We start from the raw sequence: 18799 nt of genomic DNA, 5'->3' as shown, positions 1-18799 counted from the left end.
CCTCAGCTGTTACATCACCGGGGGACCGGCCTAACGTCTCCTGACTGCACTTAGCTGTGTTCCTCTGATACGGTCATATCACATCAGGCCCGGGCACATGTGACGTCGCATCCCTTTTCCTAACTTTAAACAGTTTGTCGCTGTCTATGTTCTCTCTGCTTTCATCTGCCTTTTTTTAGTGGTGTTTATGAGTTGTTGTGATTTTTCTGCCAGCGAAGCCTGCCTTATGTTTGTGTGGGATGACAGGGGCCTATTACAAGCACTTTCCAATCCGGCCAGTGTTTCTCCTACAGTAGAGAACTAGGCCTCTCCTCCTGTTTTTTCTCTTTCTTTTTTCATCCTTACCCCTTGCATTTGAATTTCCAGATAATAGGCTTTGACTTCTGGCTGCACGTTTATAGGTCTTTTCATGTTATCAGCTTAGCTCATAGCGTGGAGCTGAAGAACATAGACTCCTAGTGACAGGCCAGCCAGTCAGCAAGGCGAGCCTGTCAGGATCTCTCATACACTAATGATTTCCCTTTAGTCTATTTTCTGTCTCATTGGCCGTTTCCTTCAAAAACAAAATTGCTCATTTAAATTCTCATGCCTGGGGCATTTTGGTCTTCAAATATTGTTGGAAAGTGAAAGGATTACGCAAAATATGCTTTTTTAAAATGTTAATATATTTTCTGGTTCACTTTCTCCTCCGAGGCCAATTAGAGAATTTCTGCTGGCTGCATTAATGTCAAACTGACATCCCCAGCTATAATTATACTGTGCTTGAAACCTAACTTTCACTTGTGGGTAGATGACTGTGCCTCGCAGTGACACACAGACTCACTCTGCCAGCTTTTTGATCATTTAATCATTGCTTGCTTTCTCTCCCCCCCTCCACCACCACCACCACCACCACCCCTCCTTTTTTGCTCACTGATGGTTTCACCTTTATTCTCTGTTGCAAAATGCAGTGTAGTTTTTCATTATTCACAGTTGCATTTTGCGGAGGAGTTCATTAGTGACATCATCGCTCTGCCGCGTTTCCGCCGCACGCGAGGAGAATGACTAGGCCGGTCCCTTCAGATACAGCTACCATATGTACATTGTTTACTCGCTTGATTCACAATTTACCCTGTGTTGTTTGTGGTTTTTTGAGTGCCCTGTCAGGAATGGAGGGACCGGGGGACTGTGTGGCGCTGTAGCGCCGTGGCATGCACCCCGCCAATCCCCCTCCTCCTTGTGCTGGAGTTCTGTTTCAAGACTGGGGAGACGGTTAATGATGGTTAATGCGTTGCCCATGAATTATGAATGATTCCTCTGAAACGGTGTGGCAGCAGCCTTCGACGAGTCCAGTGTCTCTCTACCTTTTTCACTTCAAGGACCACCAGTTTCATATGCATTAGGCCACAGACCTCCTTATTGTAATCTCTGGGACCCTAATCTGCACTGTAAAATCCTCCGTGTCGATTTAACTCTGAATGTGTACAACTGTACCCGTGTACCCGTTCAGAGTTACACTGCCGTGAGGGTAATTTGGGGTCCTCTTCAATTGCCGTGGTATTACACATGCAAACTCCCTTCCAAATATCAGTTGGAAAATATGTAATGTTTGGTCGACTGACTTAATTGTGTTTAGGACCTTACATCCATACCATATATTTGTTAAAGGGATTGTGACATTAATTTTGTAATTTTTCTTAATTTTTAAAGGTTTTCTGAGCCTAAAAAACTGAACTTTTAACATCCAGTATGGGTTTTCTGGCTCAAACAAGTGCTCTGATTTTCCTGCTTGTGATGTCACAGCCTGCAAATCCCATATATGTCAATGGGATTTTCCCTGTTTTCACTGTTTTGTCTGTTTTCATTGCAGCTCAAAAGGCTTCCAAACCCCAGAGAAAACTCCAGACCACAGAAAATCCACTAAATGTTCAAAGTTTTTTGGGTGTAATTGAGGTCATAAAACCTAAAAGAAAAATAAATGAAAACTTTCAAGAATCTTAAAAACGTACAAAGAAAATAGCAACGTATCTTTATTTTGACCACCATTTTGACTTTTCCATATATATATATTGATATAATGGCCTGTTGTGGCGCTGTCATTGGACCCAGAAAAACCCATAGCCCCATAGAAGTCCATGTATTTAGGCCCAACTTCACCTAGACTGTATTACCCTAATAAACATGGTCATGAATACTTTCTGCTTCCAGTCACTAGTTTAAAGTCTCATTTCTAATGTCATAATATTCTTTTTGGAAAATTATGGTCCCATTTATTAAAAAAATTACCATAAAGTCGTGCATGTTCTGAGGGGCGTGGCTACCGTTACAGTCTATGATCGGGATTCCCCTCCCACTCGAGTCAAAATAAAAACCAACGGAGAAGAAGGGGGGAAGTCCCGCCTCGTTGTCTGGGCCAGCCAATGGCCAGCTGGGCTAAAACGGATCTAGAAAGATGGCGACTTAGAATACAAGGACTGACAGGCTTCATTTTACGTTCATGTTAGACCCGGAGAACGCTTTGTCCATATTTTTTTACAGTCTATGGTATATATATATACAATACTAAACACACACTGACACTACTCACCAGTAATTTGATGCTTGGAATAGGATTCTAAAACATCAGAGAATGTTGCTGTTTTGTCACACTCAGATGTCACGACTCACAACATGTCTGTGGTGTATATGATATACCCCTCCCATTTATCCTCCCAACACCTTGTCAGTTGCAATGCCAGTGTACGTGATACTGGGATTGTTTTTGAATTTTCATTGACCTACAGTGTAGCAGATTGATATTGTCCAAATACACAGTAATCTGCTATATTGTTGGCGCCGGGAAAAGGAAGAATTCAGTCAAAGTGCATGTGAGCCTCCTCAGCTATCCTTAATGTCCACTGGCTAACTCCCCCTCCCCTCCCCTCGGTCTAGCTTCCATGGATTCCCCCTCCCCTAACTGTGTTTGCGTTGTTTTACCCTTTTGGTTAGACTTCAGGTAATAGGAAATGGCACTGACCCCTTCTTATCCCCCCGATTACCTTTGTGAAGCGTGAATGTGGTATGGAATCACACGTCAGGAGAAGACTTGTAATTATTTTTGTGATGCCATCAGCATGGATCAATCACTCGGGGAGGCTGCTAGTGGAACGCCGCTCGCAGCCATGGAAGGGGCCAGTAGCGACCTCCTTTGACTGACAGCTCCGGTAATTTAGTGATTGCGTGGACTCCTCCGACTGTTATAACAACCTTGTCAGGGCCAGTCTGTGGAAGGAGTGCACTTAAATCAATGTGTTCTCCACTCCTTGGGCATTTCCGATCATGTACCTCAGGTAGAATGTACTGTGGTGGGGAGGGACATGGGGGCTTACACAGAGGGAAAAGAACATAGCCCTTCTGTCTTTTGATGGCGGTGATGGAGCCTTTCCTAAAATAATTTCCAAGGATAATGGCGGCACAGCAGCAAATGGCAATGTTTTACATGCATCTGGAACATGGAAAGATGAGACAAAATATATTCAGACATAACACACATTTTGGGATGTTCTTTTGTTTTTATTTTATTCTTTCATTCTTGTGGTAGATTAAAATGTTCAAATTCTCAGTGTGCCTACTCCCTGTTAAATAAAGGTAAAATAAAAGTAAAAAATAAATGCAAATAAATAATAAAATGCAGGTAAATATCTACAACTGTATTTTCTTTGTTTTATGATCTTTTTACCACTGTTAATCATGAATGATTTTTTACCTGCATTTCAAATTAAACTTGAATGTCACACGTTTTATTGCTAAATCCACCCAGGGATCGAAATATTATACAATATTGCGTTCTCTCTCTCTCAAACTTAATTGCAAAACTTTTTAAGATGTGATTTGCTTTTAAGATTAGATTTACATCATTTACACCTTAACCATCATGCTGAAATGTATATCTTATATATAGTTGGTAAAAGACAAGTAATTTTTGCCTTCTGTCCTGTAATATCACTCATATCGTAATAATTATAATAGATGGTGTGGATAGCTCCTATATCCATTATGACATATATAACAATGTAATTTTCACGTTCATTGTTTACCATCAGGAATTACAAAGATCAGTTAGGTGAATAAATGCAACACACACAAGCTGGTCGCGCAGTTTGATTCATTAATTCAACATTTTGTGTGGATCATAATTTTAGTAGTTTCATGTAGTCAGAGGATCAAAGATCTTCTATACTGATATGTCCGGTGACATCTAAATTCAATGAATTGCCGAAAAAGCATGGTTGGACTGATTGCCGTGAAACTTTGCAAGCACACTCCCTGAAGGAAGAACCTCTGCCCCAAATGTTTCACATCGGCCTGTTATAGGGCCACCATGTTGCTGATTTTTGTAAGATAAATTCTTTAAATTACATACACATTATCTTTGTAGTCATGTGATCGGGACATATCTGTCAGATTTTTCTTATTCCGATTAGCTACGATTGGCTTTGTAGGAGTGGCCCATTGTGCACAGCATACAATTGCTGTGAAACTTTTCACATTCCCACTAGGCCAAAGAAATAAATAATGCCACCCTAAATCTTTCAAACCTGGCACTACAACAGCTTCACATTTTGGCTTATCTTCTTGAACCGTAAGTCGTACAGTCAAAACCTTTTTTTAATAGTAAGAAAGTAAGTAAGTACATTTTATTTATAAAGCACTTTTCAAAACAAAGTTACAAAGTGCTGTACAGTAAAAACAACAATATAAACAATATAAATAGACCCCGGCCATTTATGATTACATTGTTTCATTTAATTCTTCAAAACACACTTTTTGCTACACATTATCTCTGGGGTCATGTGATCAAGATTTATGAGTCAGATTTTTCAGATCCCATTCCAATTGTCTATGACAAGTGTGTGGGCCCCGGGTATAAAACCTGGCTTGGTGCAGGAGACCTTTTCTATTTTGTTTAATATAGCCCTGCCCACTATTATTACTCTGTTACATTGGACTAGCCCTTACCCGTTGTGACATTGGATGTGTAAGGGAGGTATAAAGCCCTGGCCTTGGAGATATATTGTGCCTGACCATTGCTGTCTCTCACCTAAAAGTAAATCAACTCAAATGAAACCTCCTCGGAGCACAGGTCTCCGTCAGGTCAGGTTGCAAAACTCGACCTCCTGGTGGCACTTTGCCTCAAAGTTTAGATGCCGATCAGGATGGAATATGAAAGATCCGTCTTGAGCACAGACATAATGTATACCGAATTGCGTGATGTTTTGACAAAATCTCTAGGAGTCGTATAAAAAAATAGTGAATGATTGGCCTCCTGGTGGCGCTATAACAGGACAATGTGAAAATGGAAAGTTTCACAGCAATTGCACACTGCGTTCATGATTTGAGGTATTTTCTTAAAAACTACATAAACGGAGTATACTGTACTTTGGAAGCCAGTTTTAGCCAATCGGGATGGAATATGAAAGATCTGACAGATCTGTGTTGATCACATGACTATAGAGATACTTTGTACTGATCTGCGTGATGTTTGCCCAAAATCTGTAGGAGCAATATCAAACAAATTGCTTTGCAAAGATCTGCCTCCTGGTGGCGCTATAACAGGCCGATCTGAAAAGCTGAGGTTCTGCTCTGGCATCCAGGTGTGCACAGTTTCACGTCGATTGGGCCAACATTGCGGGAGATTGGCTTTTCACGGACGGACAAGGGGCAAAAGATAGTCTCGGCGAGTCGGCCATGCCTTCGGTCTGGACTCTGGAGGAGTCAACCAGAGATCATCAGAGGCTCAGGAGGTGTGCAGATATACAAAATGTAAAAATAGTAAAAAGGTGCTCCTGGGATCAATGGGGATAAAACACATCTATAGAACAAAGCAGAGATCCGGGCACACTTAAAGGTTCATCAGGGCAGAGATCATCAGAATTGTTATGTATCATTCTCAAGGTACTGTTACTGTATTATGTACTATGGTGAAGTTAAACCCTATATTATACTTCGTTGACCTGGGTTCCCCAAGGGTATGTACTTTTCTGTCTACATAGATTATCTTTGCCAAAAATAGCCGATCTACAAGCTCACAACATGTTGCATTAAGACGCGCTGTAATCTTGTAGATAACTAGAATTTGGCACGCTCATCCTATCAGCGTGCGTCACAATTGGGAGGAAGGAAATAGCGGAAATGCGATACTGTAAAAAAGTGTGAACTTGGCAACCTGAGTGGCCATGTTTTTTTCCCCCTTATAAAAGCAAACGTGGCATGGAAGCTGCTTGGAAGCCGCAAATGTGGCAACCTAGCGGGAATACCGTACCGACACCGTACCATACTGTACTGTACTGTTTTGTAATGTACCATACTGTACTGTACTGTATGACTGGATGGTAACCGCAAGGTTGCCAGTTCGAACCCGGGCTCCCCCAGAGTTAGTTAGTGTCGAAGTGTCCTTGTGTGTGTGTGTGTGTGTGTGTGTGTGTGTGTGTGTGTGTGTGTGTGTGTGTGTGTGTGTGTGTGTGTGTGTGTGTGTGTGTGTGTGTGTGTGTGTGTGTGTGTGTGTGTGTCCGTCCGTCCGTCCGTCCGTTAACAGCTAATCTCCGGCACCGTTAACCCGGTCGTTGCCAAACTTTGCACACACTCCCTAGATGCCAACGATGAACCTCTGGCCCAAATTTTCCAGAACAGCCTGTTATAGCGCCACCATGAGACAGCTTTTCACCATTTTAACCTATAACTGCACTGATCTGCGTGAAGCGTTGCATGCACACTCCCTAGAGGCCAAGGACAAACCTTTGACCTGCATTTTTCACATCTGCCTTTTATAGCGCCACCAGGAGGCCGGCTTTTGTAAAACACGTTTTTTGTTATTACCTCCTTTTTGTTATTACCTCCAGATTTTGTCCAGAAATCCTGCAAATCATTACACAGCATCTCTATAGTCATGTGTTCAAGACTGATCTGTCCGATATTTCATATTCCATCCTAATTGGCTAACATTGGCTTTCAAAGTTTGCAGGATTGGCCCGTTTTGAGCAAAAGGCCTCAAATCATGAATGCAGCGTGCAATTTATGTGCAATTTTTCGCACACTTTCCTACTAGGCTGAGGAATATATCCCACCCTTTTCACATTGGCCTGTTATAACGCCACCAACAGGTGGGTTTTTGCAAAACACATTTTTGGAACAAAATGCCTCAAATCATCCAATTGTGCAAGAAGAAATGGCACCCTTTTCACATTGGCTTATTATAGCGCCACCAGGAGGCCACAACCTAACCTGCCCTGGTGGAGATCTGTGCCCCGAGGGGCACTTTTTCTAGTTGCTCCTGATGTGCTGGTTGGTGCCTTGCATGGTTTCTGCCGCCATCAGTGTATGAATGTGTGTGTGAATGGGTGAATGGGTGAATGTAATGCACAATCTATGTAAAGCGCCTTGGATAAATGTGCTATATAAATGCACCATTTACCATTTTATTTAGCATTTGAACTTAAAGCAGTGCATGCATGCAGTTTCTCAGACGTTTTCATGTCAAGGACCCCTAAATGTAATGTATTTAGCTACGGACCCTCATTTCAAAATATCTTTGTGCCAGGGACCCCATACAGTGTGCTGTTAAAATGCATCCAACATGCAACATGTTTTTTTTTTCAAGATTGTTTGAAAATGGCAGATCTACAAGCTCGCCACTGAAATAAATGACAAATTAGCCTTCAAAAGCTGTTACCACAAGCAACATAATATCTTTTAGATTATTGGTTTATATTCTCGTTTTGGACTGACTCTAAACTCAAGTCAGAAACCTGATGAATGCCAAATCATCATACCAAAATAATAATTAAATTAATTTAATTGTATGCTTGCAAAAATACTTTGACCTGAAATACAAGCAAATCCTGCAGTGTGCAAGAACCTAATTGTTTTGCAGCTTCACAGTAATGTGAAGTACCCTGACCTGTCTCACTGATCAGACATTAGATTTCTGGAGTGGCTGACACAGGCCAACGGTGGTCACGCCACTGCTTTGGTCTTCATCACTCCTTCCTAAAATGAGAAATCCATATGCTATCTGTCTAGATTATGGCAACATTATATAATGTTTAATATGCTGATTAATCTACTTAACCAGTAACCACATATAGCAATGAGTATTTCCATTTAAAAAGTAGGCATGCAAGCGGGCAAGCGGCAATGGACAGATCTATCCTTATAGTGCTAACTTCACTCAGAGTAAAACATGTAGTCCAAATGGACCCACGAGGGTCTAACTTTTTGAATGAAGAAATTGACTGAAATGTACCTTTCCAGATCAAGTATAAAAATCAGAAGCCAGAGTTAATACTGAGGATTGTACTGTCATCCAATGTGAGGAGGACAGGTTTTAAAACATGATGAAGTAATGTCCTTATATGCATCCTTTGTTATGCATAGAGGCAGCTTCCTTATTATTGCAAACTATTATCGGGCAAAAAAAAAAGGGCTGGGTCTTTTTTCTGCCTGAAATATAACCGACCAAAATACTTATGAAAATCAATTAACAATTGCATTTGGTTTCTTGAACTCGTTTCAATATTTTCAAATGGTTTTGTCTCCTAAATCGGATTATGATATAAATTAAATCTATAATCTGTCATATGTCTATAATCTCCGAAATACTATATACATTTCTTTCAATCAATCAAGAATTAATTTGTATTGAAACATTATCACACACACGCTGTCTACTTTTGATAAATTTGACTGCATAATGATTTCAGTCCCATAACTTATCTTGAACCTTGGAGAGGAGATAATTTACTATAGGCAGGTAGGTGAAAATGTCAAATGTAAGCTTTGCAAAGTTCACAACACTGCCCCTTTCTACACTGGCTTCAAGCATCATTTCCAACGGCTTCTGCCAAGAAATCTTAAACTAAACACTACAGACAGAGAGAGAGACACCCACAAGTGTGATGAGATTTTATAATGTTTCAATGGCGAACGAATGTTGAACAATTTTGTATAGAGCTTTATAGGTTTAATTCAGTTTGTAGTATTTCAAACTGAATTGCATCCCCCTGCAGTTAATTGTCTTATACTGTCTGGCTGGCCCATGGCCCTGTAGAATATAGCATATGAGACTTCCAGGAGTATATACTTGAGGGGGCTCCTTAGCCAAATGAGGAGTATTTTAATTATTATAATGCAATTAACTTATTACAATACAAAGAAGAAAGAACATAAATTGGTGACATCTAACAATTGCTATAGGCTACAATAATCTATTTATCATTTATGACATTTATAGATTATGAATTCAAATATCAGGATGATTTTAATTGAGGCCATGTCCTATCCTTGGCATGAAATATGCTGCCAACCACACCAAAACAATTAACAGAACACCTGTGCCATGATGTAAAACTTGCTTTTCTTGAATGGGCTGCAACCTCAGAACTGTATATGGCATGCATAATAATAGGCTTGTGTGGGTCCACCCCTGACACAATCCAAGCTTTATCTTCGCTGAGACCTGCGTATATTTAAAGTGAATGCCAGTGCGTTTGCGGTCAAAGGCTGCTATCGGCGAGGTGACAGTTTTCATGAGAATCAATGTGCCAACTGCCAACCACATTGTCCGGCCATTAACTATCAGCTGGGGATAATAAGATGATAGCAGGTAGCACCGGATGAGTTCCCGGGGCGCCTTAAATCTAATAAAGCGATTGATTGTTTCTGTTTGACAGGACGCTCTCCTCAACTCACTGACTGACAGGTTCAACCATTGGTTTGATCTTTTGTGATTGGTAAGGCTTTGGAGGGAAGCCGGTATATAAATGTGCCTGAATTAGGCTACACTGTTAATGGATTAGGCCTGCCTGTGGTATGTTTATGTTCCACTGGATTGCACGATTACGTTTGTCCGATTGATTTATTTTCTTGTGTTTAATTCTTTCCCCTTTCTTGTTTTAATGTGAGTATAGGCTACTATGCCTATTTTAGTGAGGGGGCTGAATCGTCGTTAATATCAAATTGATATAGTCCTACATTGTGAAGGATTCTAGGTTGTTTCTATGAGTTTAAATTATGTCGCCCATAAACTAGAATAACTTTGAACTGTCCTGGACTCAGTTCATATTGGCCCAATGAAATGTACATGAGCTATGGCCTTGCTTTGTCGCCGCCTGGTGATGAAATGTTGCCTATATATCTCGCACAAAAGAGATGGAAAAGATATGCTCTGAGAATGATTTACGCATAGGCTGATCGATAATGTAATCAATACATTTGATGCGAGTATTCTTTTGTATAAAATTTTTTTTTGGTGAAAACGTTGAGTGGATGTATAGGCATAATTTTGATAAGGAACCAAATCGAACAGATCGTATAGTGCTATACAATTGTATAGTCTATGTCTTGTTTAATAATCATACAAAAAAAGAAGTATTATGTAACAAAACAAAGAAATTAAAATCCAACATTGGACTACTCTAAATCGTAAAGGTGCATCTTGATGACAATTGATCTGTCAGCTCATCTCTCCGCAGGAATATTTCAAAACCCGACGCGCAAGCTCAAGCGAATGATGCATAATACCTATTCAATTAAATTGCTAACATAACATTTTCAAACTGTGTGAAGAATGTCCACATGCAATACCGGTATTAGGCTTTCAATATTTTTTTGCAACGGTCAATTAAAGCGGTTAGCATTGGCCTGTAAAAAATGAGACACATTCTTAAAAGTGTTAATTCTTTTTTTCCCCATCTTTTTTTTTTTTTCTTTTTTTTTAACAAACTAATTATATTGAAAAACCAAAACAACAAACCTATATGTCTTCTTCAGCTGAACTGATCAGTTATACACCGTGGTTCCATCATGCCATCCATTCCTAACCACCACCATTATCATCATCATCAACCTTGACAACCGGAAGGAAATATCGCAAACTGCAAGAAGAAAATACGCACGGTCTGTTATGTCCTCAATCTCATCAAAAGTGCATGCGTGTCCATTATGCCCAACTCCAAGAACAACCATCTGAAACATCAGACACGTGTCCGCCAGTCAGTGTGAAGCGCGGATGCCTGCATGTCTTCTGCCAGAACACCGCATTCAAATCATAAACTAACATTTAACACAACACTTTACCTTAGTCCTTATCCTTCCTTTTTTCTTCACATCCCCGACGAACCACTTTAAAAACGACGTCCTTATTTTGTGCATGTCATTCATTATAAATAGGCGAACATTTGATATAAACCGGCCAATATGTAAAAGGTATACAATAAAGACAAAATTCAGACAAGTTTCTACTAGTGAAAATAGCAGCTCTACAAGATCACAATGCACGGTTGGTTGGTGATGCAAGCGGTGAGCTTGTAGATCGTTTATTTTCGCCGCGCGACACTGTCGTATGACGACGTATAAAATGGGACTAAGTTGTTAGAAAAAGTGATGAAATTCTAATATATTCGAACGCTCATTATCACCTCATAATTACTTCACTAATTAGGATGACATGGTTATTAACATGCCATGAGACAGACACCACTCCTCATAAGCCGATATATAGATGCATTCATATATCTAATCACTGTAGATATAATTGCACCTGCATGGTTGTCAAAATTACAGAATTTACATTACTTTACAAGCGTTTTTAAAATTAATTTAATTAGAATGAGAATTCTAGAATTTAAAACCTATATGAAATGTGCAGTAGGCTAATCAATAAACTCCCCTTAAAACTATAGGCATGCACAGATTCTAATTTTAACGAAAAATAACAACATACCTATAGAAGATTCACAGGAGGAATATAAATTGATGTAGCGAATAAGAAAAATATAATAATAGTAATAATAATAAATGCATAAATACAATTCTCATATATCGTCCTACCACGTTGCTGGTATACTGCAGATTTGCCATTCGTTTTGACAATTGGATTTAAATAAATTAAAGGCTATAGAACTACTTTGACTGCATGTTCGAAGTTTCCTCTATTTAAAGTCCTCATTCTCGCGCATATAGCTCTTGTTGAAAAACAAAAAAACATATAAAGTTTTAGCAACATTTAAATATTTCTAATGAAAGCCATGTATCAGTATACATGGCCCTAAAGCACATGCATGTTTTAAACTAAAGGAAGGACATGCTTTCAATGGGTGGCTTGAATTTGTGCAGATAAAGAAACAACTCCCTGATTGGTGTGGTGCCGGGGCCGTCATGTTGCAGCCAATGACAGCGGGGTGTGGGAGAGAGTGTTATGATAAAGGAGAAAATATTAATTCCCCCTCGCCGTAGGCCGTGACGTCAGTATAGGAAGTCATTGTAGAGCAACACTAGGACGTTTACAAGCAAAGAGGAGCGTGATGTTGAGGAGTTATCCCTGAGAATCTCTCTACACCTCAACTTTAACACAAAGTTCAATATACAAAACAAAAGGACGTGGACTACACACTATACAGACGCACTTGCTTTTGCTCATTTTCACTGAATGTAACGCAGCAGCACCTTGGACCAGGCGATCTGCGCTGTTTTGCAAACGTGGATTTAGTTTACTTTCCCAAGATTGTTTATTTTTTATTTTTTTACCTACTATATTGTTCGCTTTACTTTTACGTGTTTAGTTTTCTTATTCTCTATTAAGCTATTGGACAGTTTAATCGTTGCAAAGGAGGAGACGCGCGCTTCTCGATGTTATTATGAAGACCTAATCACTCCTTTCTTAATATGGAAGGATCCAGTGGGTCAAATTTCGGAATAGACACTATTTTATCGAGCGCATCTTCTGGCAACCCCGTGCTAATGAACGGAGACTTTCGTCTCGGCGGCGACAGCAGGACAGCGGATTTCAGGAGCCTGGCCACCCCGTCACCATCATGCTCGGACATAGACACTGTGGGGACGGCTCCCTCGTCCCCCATCTCGGTCACCATGGAACATCCCGATCCGCATCTGGTCCAGGACAGCCTTCAGCAGCATCACCAACACCATCACCACAACAACCAGCCGCAGAGTTTGCCGCTGTCGCCTCAGCATCAGCAACCGCTCGCCGGGGCCGGCTGTGCCCCGAGGACTGCCACCTCGTCCTTTCTAATCAAAGACATTTTAGGCGACAGCAAACCCCTGGCAGCCTGTGCCCCTTACAGCACTAGCGTGTCCTGCTCGCCCCATCACACACCAAAACCAGAAAGTGCCACGGCTCCGGACGGGTTCAGACCCAAGTTGGAACAAGACGAGAATAGAAGCAAGTTGGACAAAAGAGATGACATTCATCAGAGTGAAATGAAATGCAATGGCATGGGTGAGTGAATCTAAATTAAATTATGTTTTGTATATCAATTTAATTTTAAAATAAACAGCTATAGGGGTTTATTTGGATAAACATTTGTATCCATACAAATATAGATATCCAGATTTAATAATACTGGAAATCTAGATTAATTGAACAACAGCAATATAATAAATAATACTAATCATAGTAATAACAATAACGGTGAAGCTCTTTTAGATCTATTTTATTAGCATAATAGAGCTGAAAACAGATGTAAGCCTGGTGATTTTCCCCGCACGCAGGCCTCCCTAGTGGGTCAATTAGAGAGATTATTGTTGTACCTAGAGGGGGGATCATGGCGCGCTGAAAAACAGCTACAAATAGAGATGGATTGACATATCGATTTCCCGTTATCTGGAGAAAGAAAACTGTAGGTGACAAATATACAGCCCACATTTATTGTTATTGCCCTTGGTTTGCTTTTGCACACGTGCCCCAGCACACTTTATTGCACTAAAGGCCAATTTTGTAAGACATATTGTTTTTCCTAATTCAGTAGGATCATGCCTTTATATTATGATATTAATTTAATATTATATGCAATGTCCATGTTCTTGCGATTTTACAACGGAGAAACAATTCAGTTTGGTGCTTGGTAAATCTATACCAAATATATTATATACAGCCAGTAATGAATTGAACGGTAGCTTATACTGATCTGCGTGTCCTTCCACTATACTATAGAAGAGGGTGATCGAGAGATATCCAGTAGCAGAGACAGTCCGCCCATAGGACGGTCGAAAAAACCCCGCAAAGCGCGGACGGCCTTTTCTGACCACCAACTCAACCAGCTCGAGCGAAGCTTCGAGCGGCAGAAATACCTCAGCGTGCAGGACCGCATGGACCTGGCCGCGGCCCTCAACCTGACCGACACACAGGTCAAGACCTGGTACCAGAACAGAAGGTATGGACATCTCCCTCTTTCCCCCCTTTATTGTTTTTACACACGGGGATTTTATTTTTAAGAAGACCTGATGGCCGATTCCATGAACGATTTATAGTTCTAAAGATTACGAAAAAAAAGAAGGGAAAAAAGAAAGAAAACAATAATAATAATAACAAGCTCTCTGCGCGCACAAAGTGACCTGTGAATATCACGTCTGCATGGCTATTTTTGAACAGCCAACATCAAATGACACAGATGCTTTGCCAGTTTGTTTTATACATATTTTATTTTATTTTATTTATTTATTGAGGCCTGTCGGGCTTCACGGATGACTCAATGATCATGTAATTACAAACAATTTTCTGCACGTTTATATGAAAAGCCTATAGTAAATGAAGAGATTATTGTTTGCTTCAGGTGCTTTGAAATAATTAGGCTATACCTAATCAATTAATACATGTTTTGTGTACCTGGCATCGAGAGTCAAACAATTAGGCTAATGTCATATCTGATGTTCTCATTGATACCAACCCCTGGACTAAATTATATATTAACTTGATATTCAACAGAAAATTGTTTCAGACTATTATTGTTATTTTATTATTGTTAATCTATATATATGTTTCTGTGAGCATTTGTTAAAATAATTGCCGGAATGAAGAAAACTGCAAAACTGGACTGCTTAAATTAAACGTTAATTAAATAAAACTATAATTACAATCCACGCGAAGTTATTTTGTACAACATTGCAATGAAGGCGCACTGTAGTTTTAACCAGTGCATATTTTCCCTTCATCTTTCTTGCTTAATTGAACATTAACCATAAATCTGTGCTTCCGATAATTAGGCCATAGCCTGCTAATTAGCGGGAGGGAGCGTTTGGGGAATTAGCGTTTGCCCGAACCGATTAAATAATTCATTTGTTGTATTTTGATCTGGTTTGCAGAACGAAGTGGAAGCGACAGACCGCGGTCGGATTAGAGCTGCTGGCAGAAGCGGGAAATTACTCGGCCTTACAGCGAATGTTCCCGTCGCCATATTTCTACCATCCGAGCCTGTTGGGCACCATGGACAGCACGACGGCGGCCGCCGCGGCCGCAGCCATGTACAGCAGTATGTACCGGACTCCTCAAGCGCCACATCCTAGTCTCCAGAGGCCTCTGGTCCCCAGAGTACTCATCCATGGCCTTGGGCCGGGGGGGCAACCGGCATTAAACCCACTGGGTAACCCCATGATCGGCACACCGCACCCGCGATAATAGCGCCATAACCCACCCCCCGCAAAAAAGACGATGATCAGAAAGAAAGACACTTTGTTTGAGCACATGCGACGTGAGTAACTGCGTCGAACGAACCATACGGGGCAGGACTTCTCGAAAAGACACTTATAAACGACATTTTTACAAGACTTAAAGGAGGTATTTAATATAGGCCTTTATAACGAACCGCGGTCCATACAGAACTATACATTAAGGCCGTGGCAGGAAAAAAAGGACTGTTCATGTTCTGATTGTCTGTTTGTTTGTCCTTTTGTACAAATACATTTAAACTAGCAAATAAACTTATAAAGTTTATTAGATGGAGACGAACAGAATGAATAAAGAAGGAATGATACTAAAAACATCTGAAACTTATTGGGATTGTCATTTTGTAAACTTTATTTTGGATGCACGCGAGGATCCTTTCAATTGGATTAAATCGAACGGAAGCAAGCTCACAACATTGATCACTGATCAGAGCTATATTTCCCCAAGCCTTTAAATGAGTTAATTTATAGCCTAAATATCATGTTGACCTGTTCTTTTGACCAAATATAGCCGAATAATAATTAAGGCATTAAGCTGCACAACAACTTTATTTCAAATGTTTAAAATTACTTTGCATAATACATAATGAAATAGTATAGGCTACGTATAGTTCAATGACAGATTTAAAACAAATATAGGCGTATATAGACATACGTAAAGAACAGTTTAAATCTAAGCCGAAACTGTCGTTTGGTGTTGACTGTTGAAATGAGGCAGTTTGCAGGTTCGACGCTGTTGGTTGGTCCTGGTATATTATATTAGGAATGTGTCCTTGGTTTATAGCAGCTGTTCTGGGAGCAGACTCAGACCACAGTCTCAGACAATAGCCTACATTTCCCATGCAGTGAGAGCGATCAGGGGTTGAGGTCCTCGGATGAAACATGCTTGGTTGGTACAGACTAGAGATAATCCGCTCACTCTCGATAAAACCGGCAGCTGGCAGCATGCAGTGAACTTCGAGGACGAAAGTTTTTGAAAAGCGTTATTACACTTTAATAGGTTCGTTCTACTTCTCAGAATATGAAATTCATACAAGCATATAAATGATCCAAAACGTCTTTAAGCTTATGCAGTATAGGCTTCAATAGTTTTAAAATGTGCATAGTTTTCCATGGGTTTCCCACGCAGCCTTATTCCTTCAGTTTGGTTCGGCGGTTATGAAGGTGTTTTTTCTCCCATGGAACAAAATAAATAAATACAATAAAAATCAACCAACCAGTAGCCTGCAACGCGGGACTGTAATTAAAAGACGTTTGGTGCTATTTGAGCCTATATGTATAAGCACTTGCCCTGGAGAATATCGAATGAGGCTTCATGTGAATTCACAGTGGAAGTGCCTCGGGGCACGTTTGTTTGGCTTTCTTTAATTCGTGGACCGTTTGCTGATTTTGCTGTTGTGAAAGTCTTGATCGAGCCAAGTTGACCTTTGCTGGTCTGTGAAAATGAAAGCAACGCATAGCTTACAATGCTTCACAAGTTTATACAAAAAATATATAAATAAAATATGTAGCGTCAGCGTGTAGTCTATATTTTTACAGAGCTTTTTCCGAATTCGTGTGTGAAAGACAACGGGCAGATATGTTTATATTGCGTATATCAGCGCTCGAATTTAATTTGACACATTTCTGTTTATGCTACCTTGTCCATTTCAAGGTGTGCTTTTTTAGTTTAGTGTTTCACCAATTTAATCACATGCACTATGCACATAACCACACACACACACACACACACACACACACACACACACACACACACACACACACACACACACACACACACACACACACACACACACACACACACACACACACACACACACACACACACACATTTCATATCATCATTTCAAGGTTGCCTTTACGTTATTGTAAGCATCACAACAATTTCAGACTAATATGTTTGCTATAACCCTAAATATATTTGTATCTTTTAATAATGTCTCGTTCCAGTCGGCCATCCCTTGGTAATGTTGTCATCCATATATCTAACTTTCCTATATACGCGTGGCTATGACTAGGATTTCGATTTCAGGGTCAGTGCAATTTTTATTTAATTGGTGCAGATTGAACATTTCGGTCGAAAGGGCGCAGCTTCAGTGCTGTTCGACCAAATAATAAGACGATCGTTTGTTAGGCAAAATTAGGTAAAAACATGACACTTCTTGGTTTTCCAAGCCAATAGAAAATAAACGGCAAACAACCCCAATGGTCCTATTTATTTATTTTTGTGGAATAATATTAGCCTTCCATATTACCCTCACAGCTATACTGTCCATTAATGCGCCAGTGCCGACGCGTGTTGTTCATATGCATGACTTCTACAGCATTATTTATTTATTGCACTCTGCTGGTGGTGGGAGGGGTGGGTTGTGGGGGGTTGTACGGGCTGCAATTCATTAATAATATTCACACAGCAGCAGTAGGCTGCCTACCACATAAGGCTAGTATCTCTCATATAGCCTACATATAGCCATATAGCCTACCAGCTAATTTAGCCATTTTACCCAATCAGTTTACGAATACCGGTAAATCAACAACATTTTGATTTTAGGCTATATATTGTAGCTCGCACAAAGCAGTTGAAACGCTTCAGTCAGTTCAAACTGGGCCACGCTGACTATGAGCTAAAGTGGCAGCGTGCAGGCTGTGTCACGCATGCATGCATTCTGTATTTATGACGGCATTCCTACACCGAATGTTTACAATGCCTAATGTAATCGTCATTATTGTTTTCAGTAGGCTACATGCTAACCTGACATCTGAATGTCAGACATTTCAGAATAATATAGTTTAAACAGCAGGTCTAAATACAAATTCTGTTCAGACATGCAGGCTGCATTCTGATGGCATCCAAGCTTTTTGTAATTAGGCTCTATAGGCATATAGGCTACTCTTAATTTTGACACTGGACGGGGTTGGTAACATTGACCTTGAAGTTATGTCTCAAAATTGAGGAGAATCTTTCGAACTGGTTGAAAAGGCCAAATGCAATGAGTCTGATTTAAATGAAGATGATTAGGCCTTGCTGCAGAACAGATGGGCTAGAGAGAGCGTTTTCAGCTTCTTGTTGCCTCAAGGAAGCTTGTTGAGCTCTTTAATTGCCACATTTTCCAACTGATGTAATGGTGGAGATATCTTTGTCATTACTATAATGAGGTAACACTTGTTCTCAGTGGCCTCTCATTATCACAAGTCTTACGTCACTCACTAAACACTAATTTAACCAAAGCCCCTCCCTTTCCAAAAATTGTAGGCTATAGAACTTGGACACTTCTCTTAATGTAGGCTATAGCTATTCTTTGCTCCCCCGGCTTGGTGGAGTCCA

The 18799-nt window shown here is 40.2% G+C and overlaps 1 protein-coding gene across 1 annotated transcript; it reads left to right on the top strand.

The window, feature by feature from the left end:
* Positions 1 to 12678: 12678 nt before the first annotated feature.
* barhl2 (BarH-like homeobox 2) lies at positions 12679 to 15427 on the top strand (the record flags this gene model as incomplete). Its single annotated transcript, XM_083767179.1, has 3 exons — positions 12679 to 13252; positions 13967 to 14186; positions 15115 to 15427. The coding sequence occupies 3 exons, from the start codon at positions 12679 to 12681 to the stop codon at positions 15425 to 15427; spliced, it is 1107 nt and encodes a 368-aa protein (XP_083623305.1).
* Positions 15428 to 18799: the final 3372 nt, after the last annotated feature.

Source organism: Protomyctophum parallelum (assembly GCF_964188405.1).
Source record: "Protomyctophum parallelum genome assembly, chromosome: 6".
Taxonomy (NCBI): Eukaryota; Metazoa; Chordata; class Actinopteri; order Myctophiformes; family Myctophidae; genus Protomyctophum; species Protomyctophum parallelum.
The sequence above is the reverse complement of the archived record's forward strand: the minus strand, read 5'-3'. Positions and strand labels throughout refer to the sequence as shown.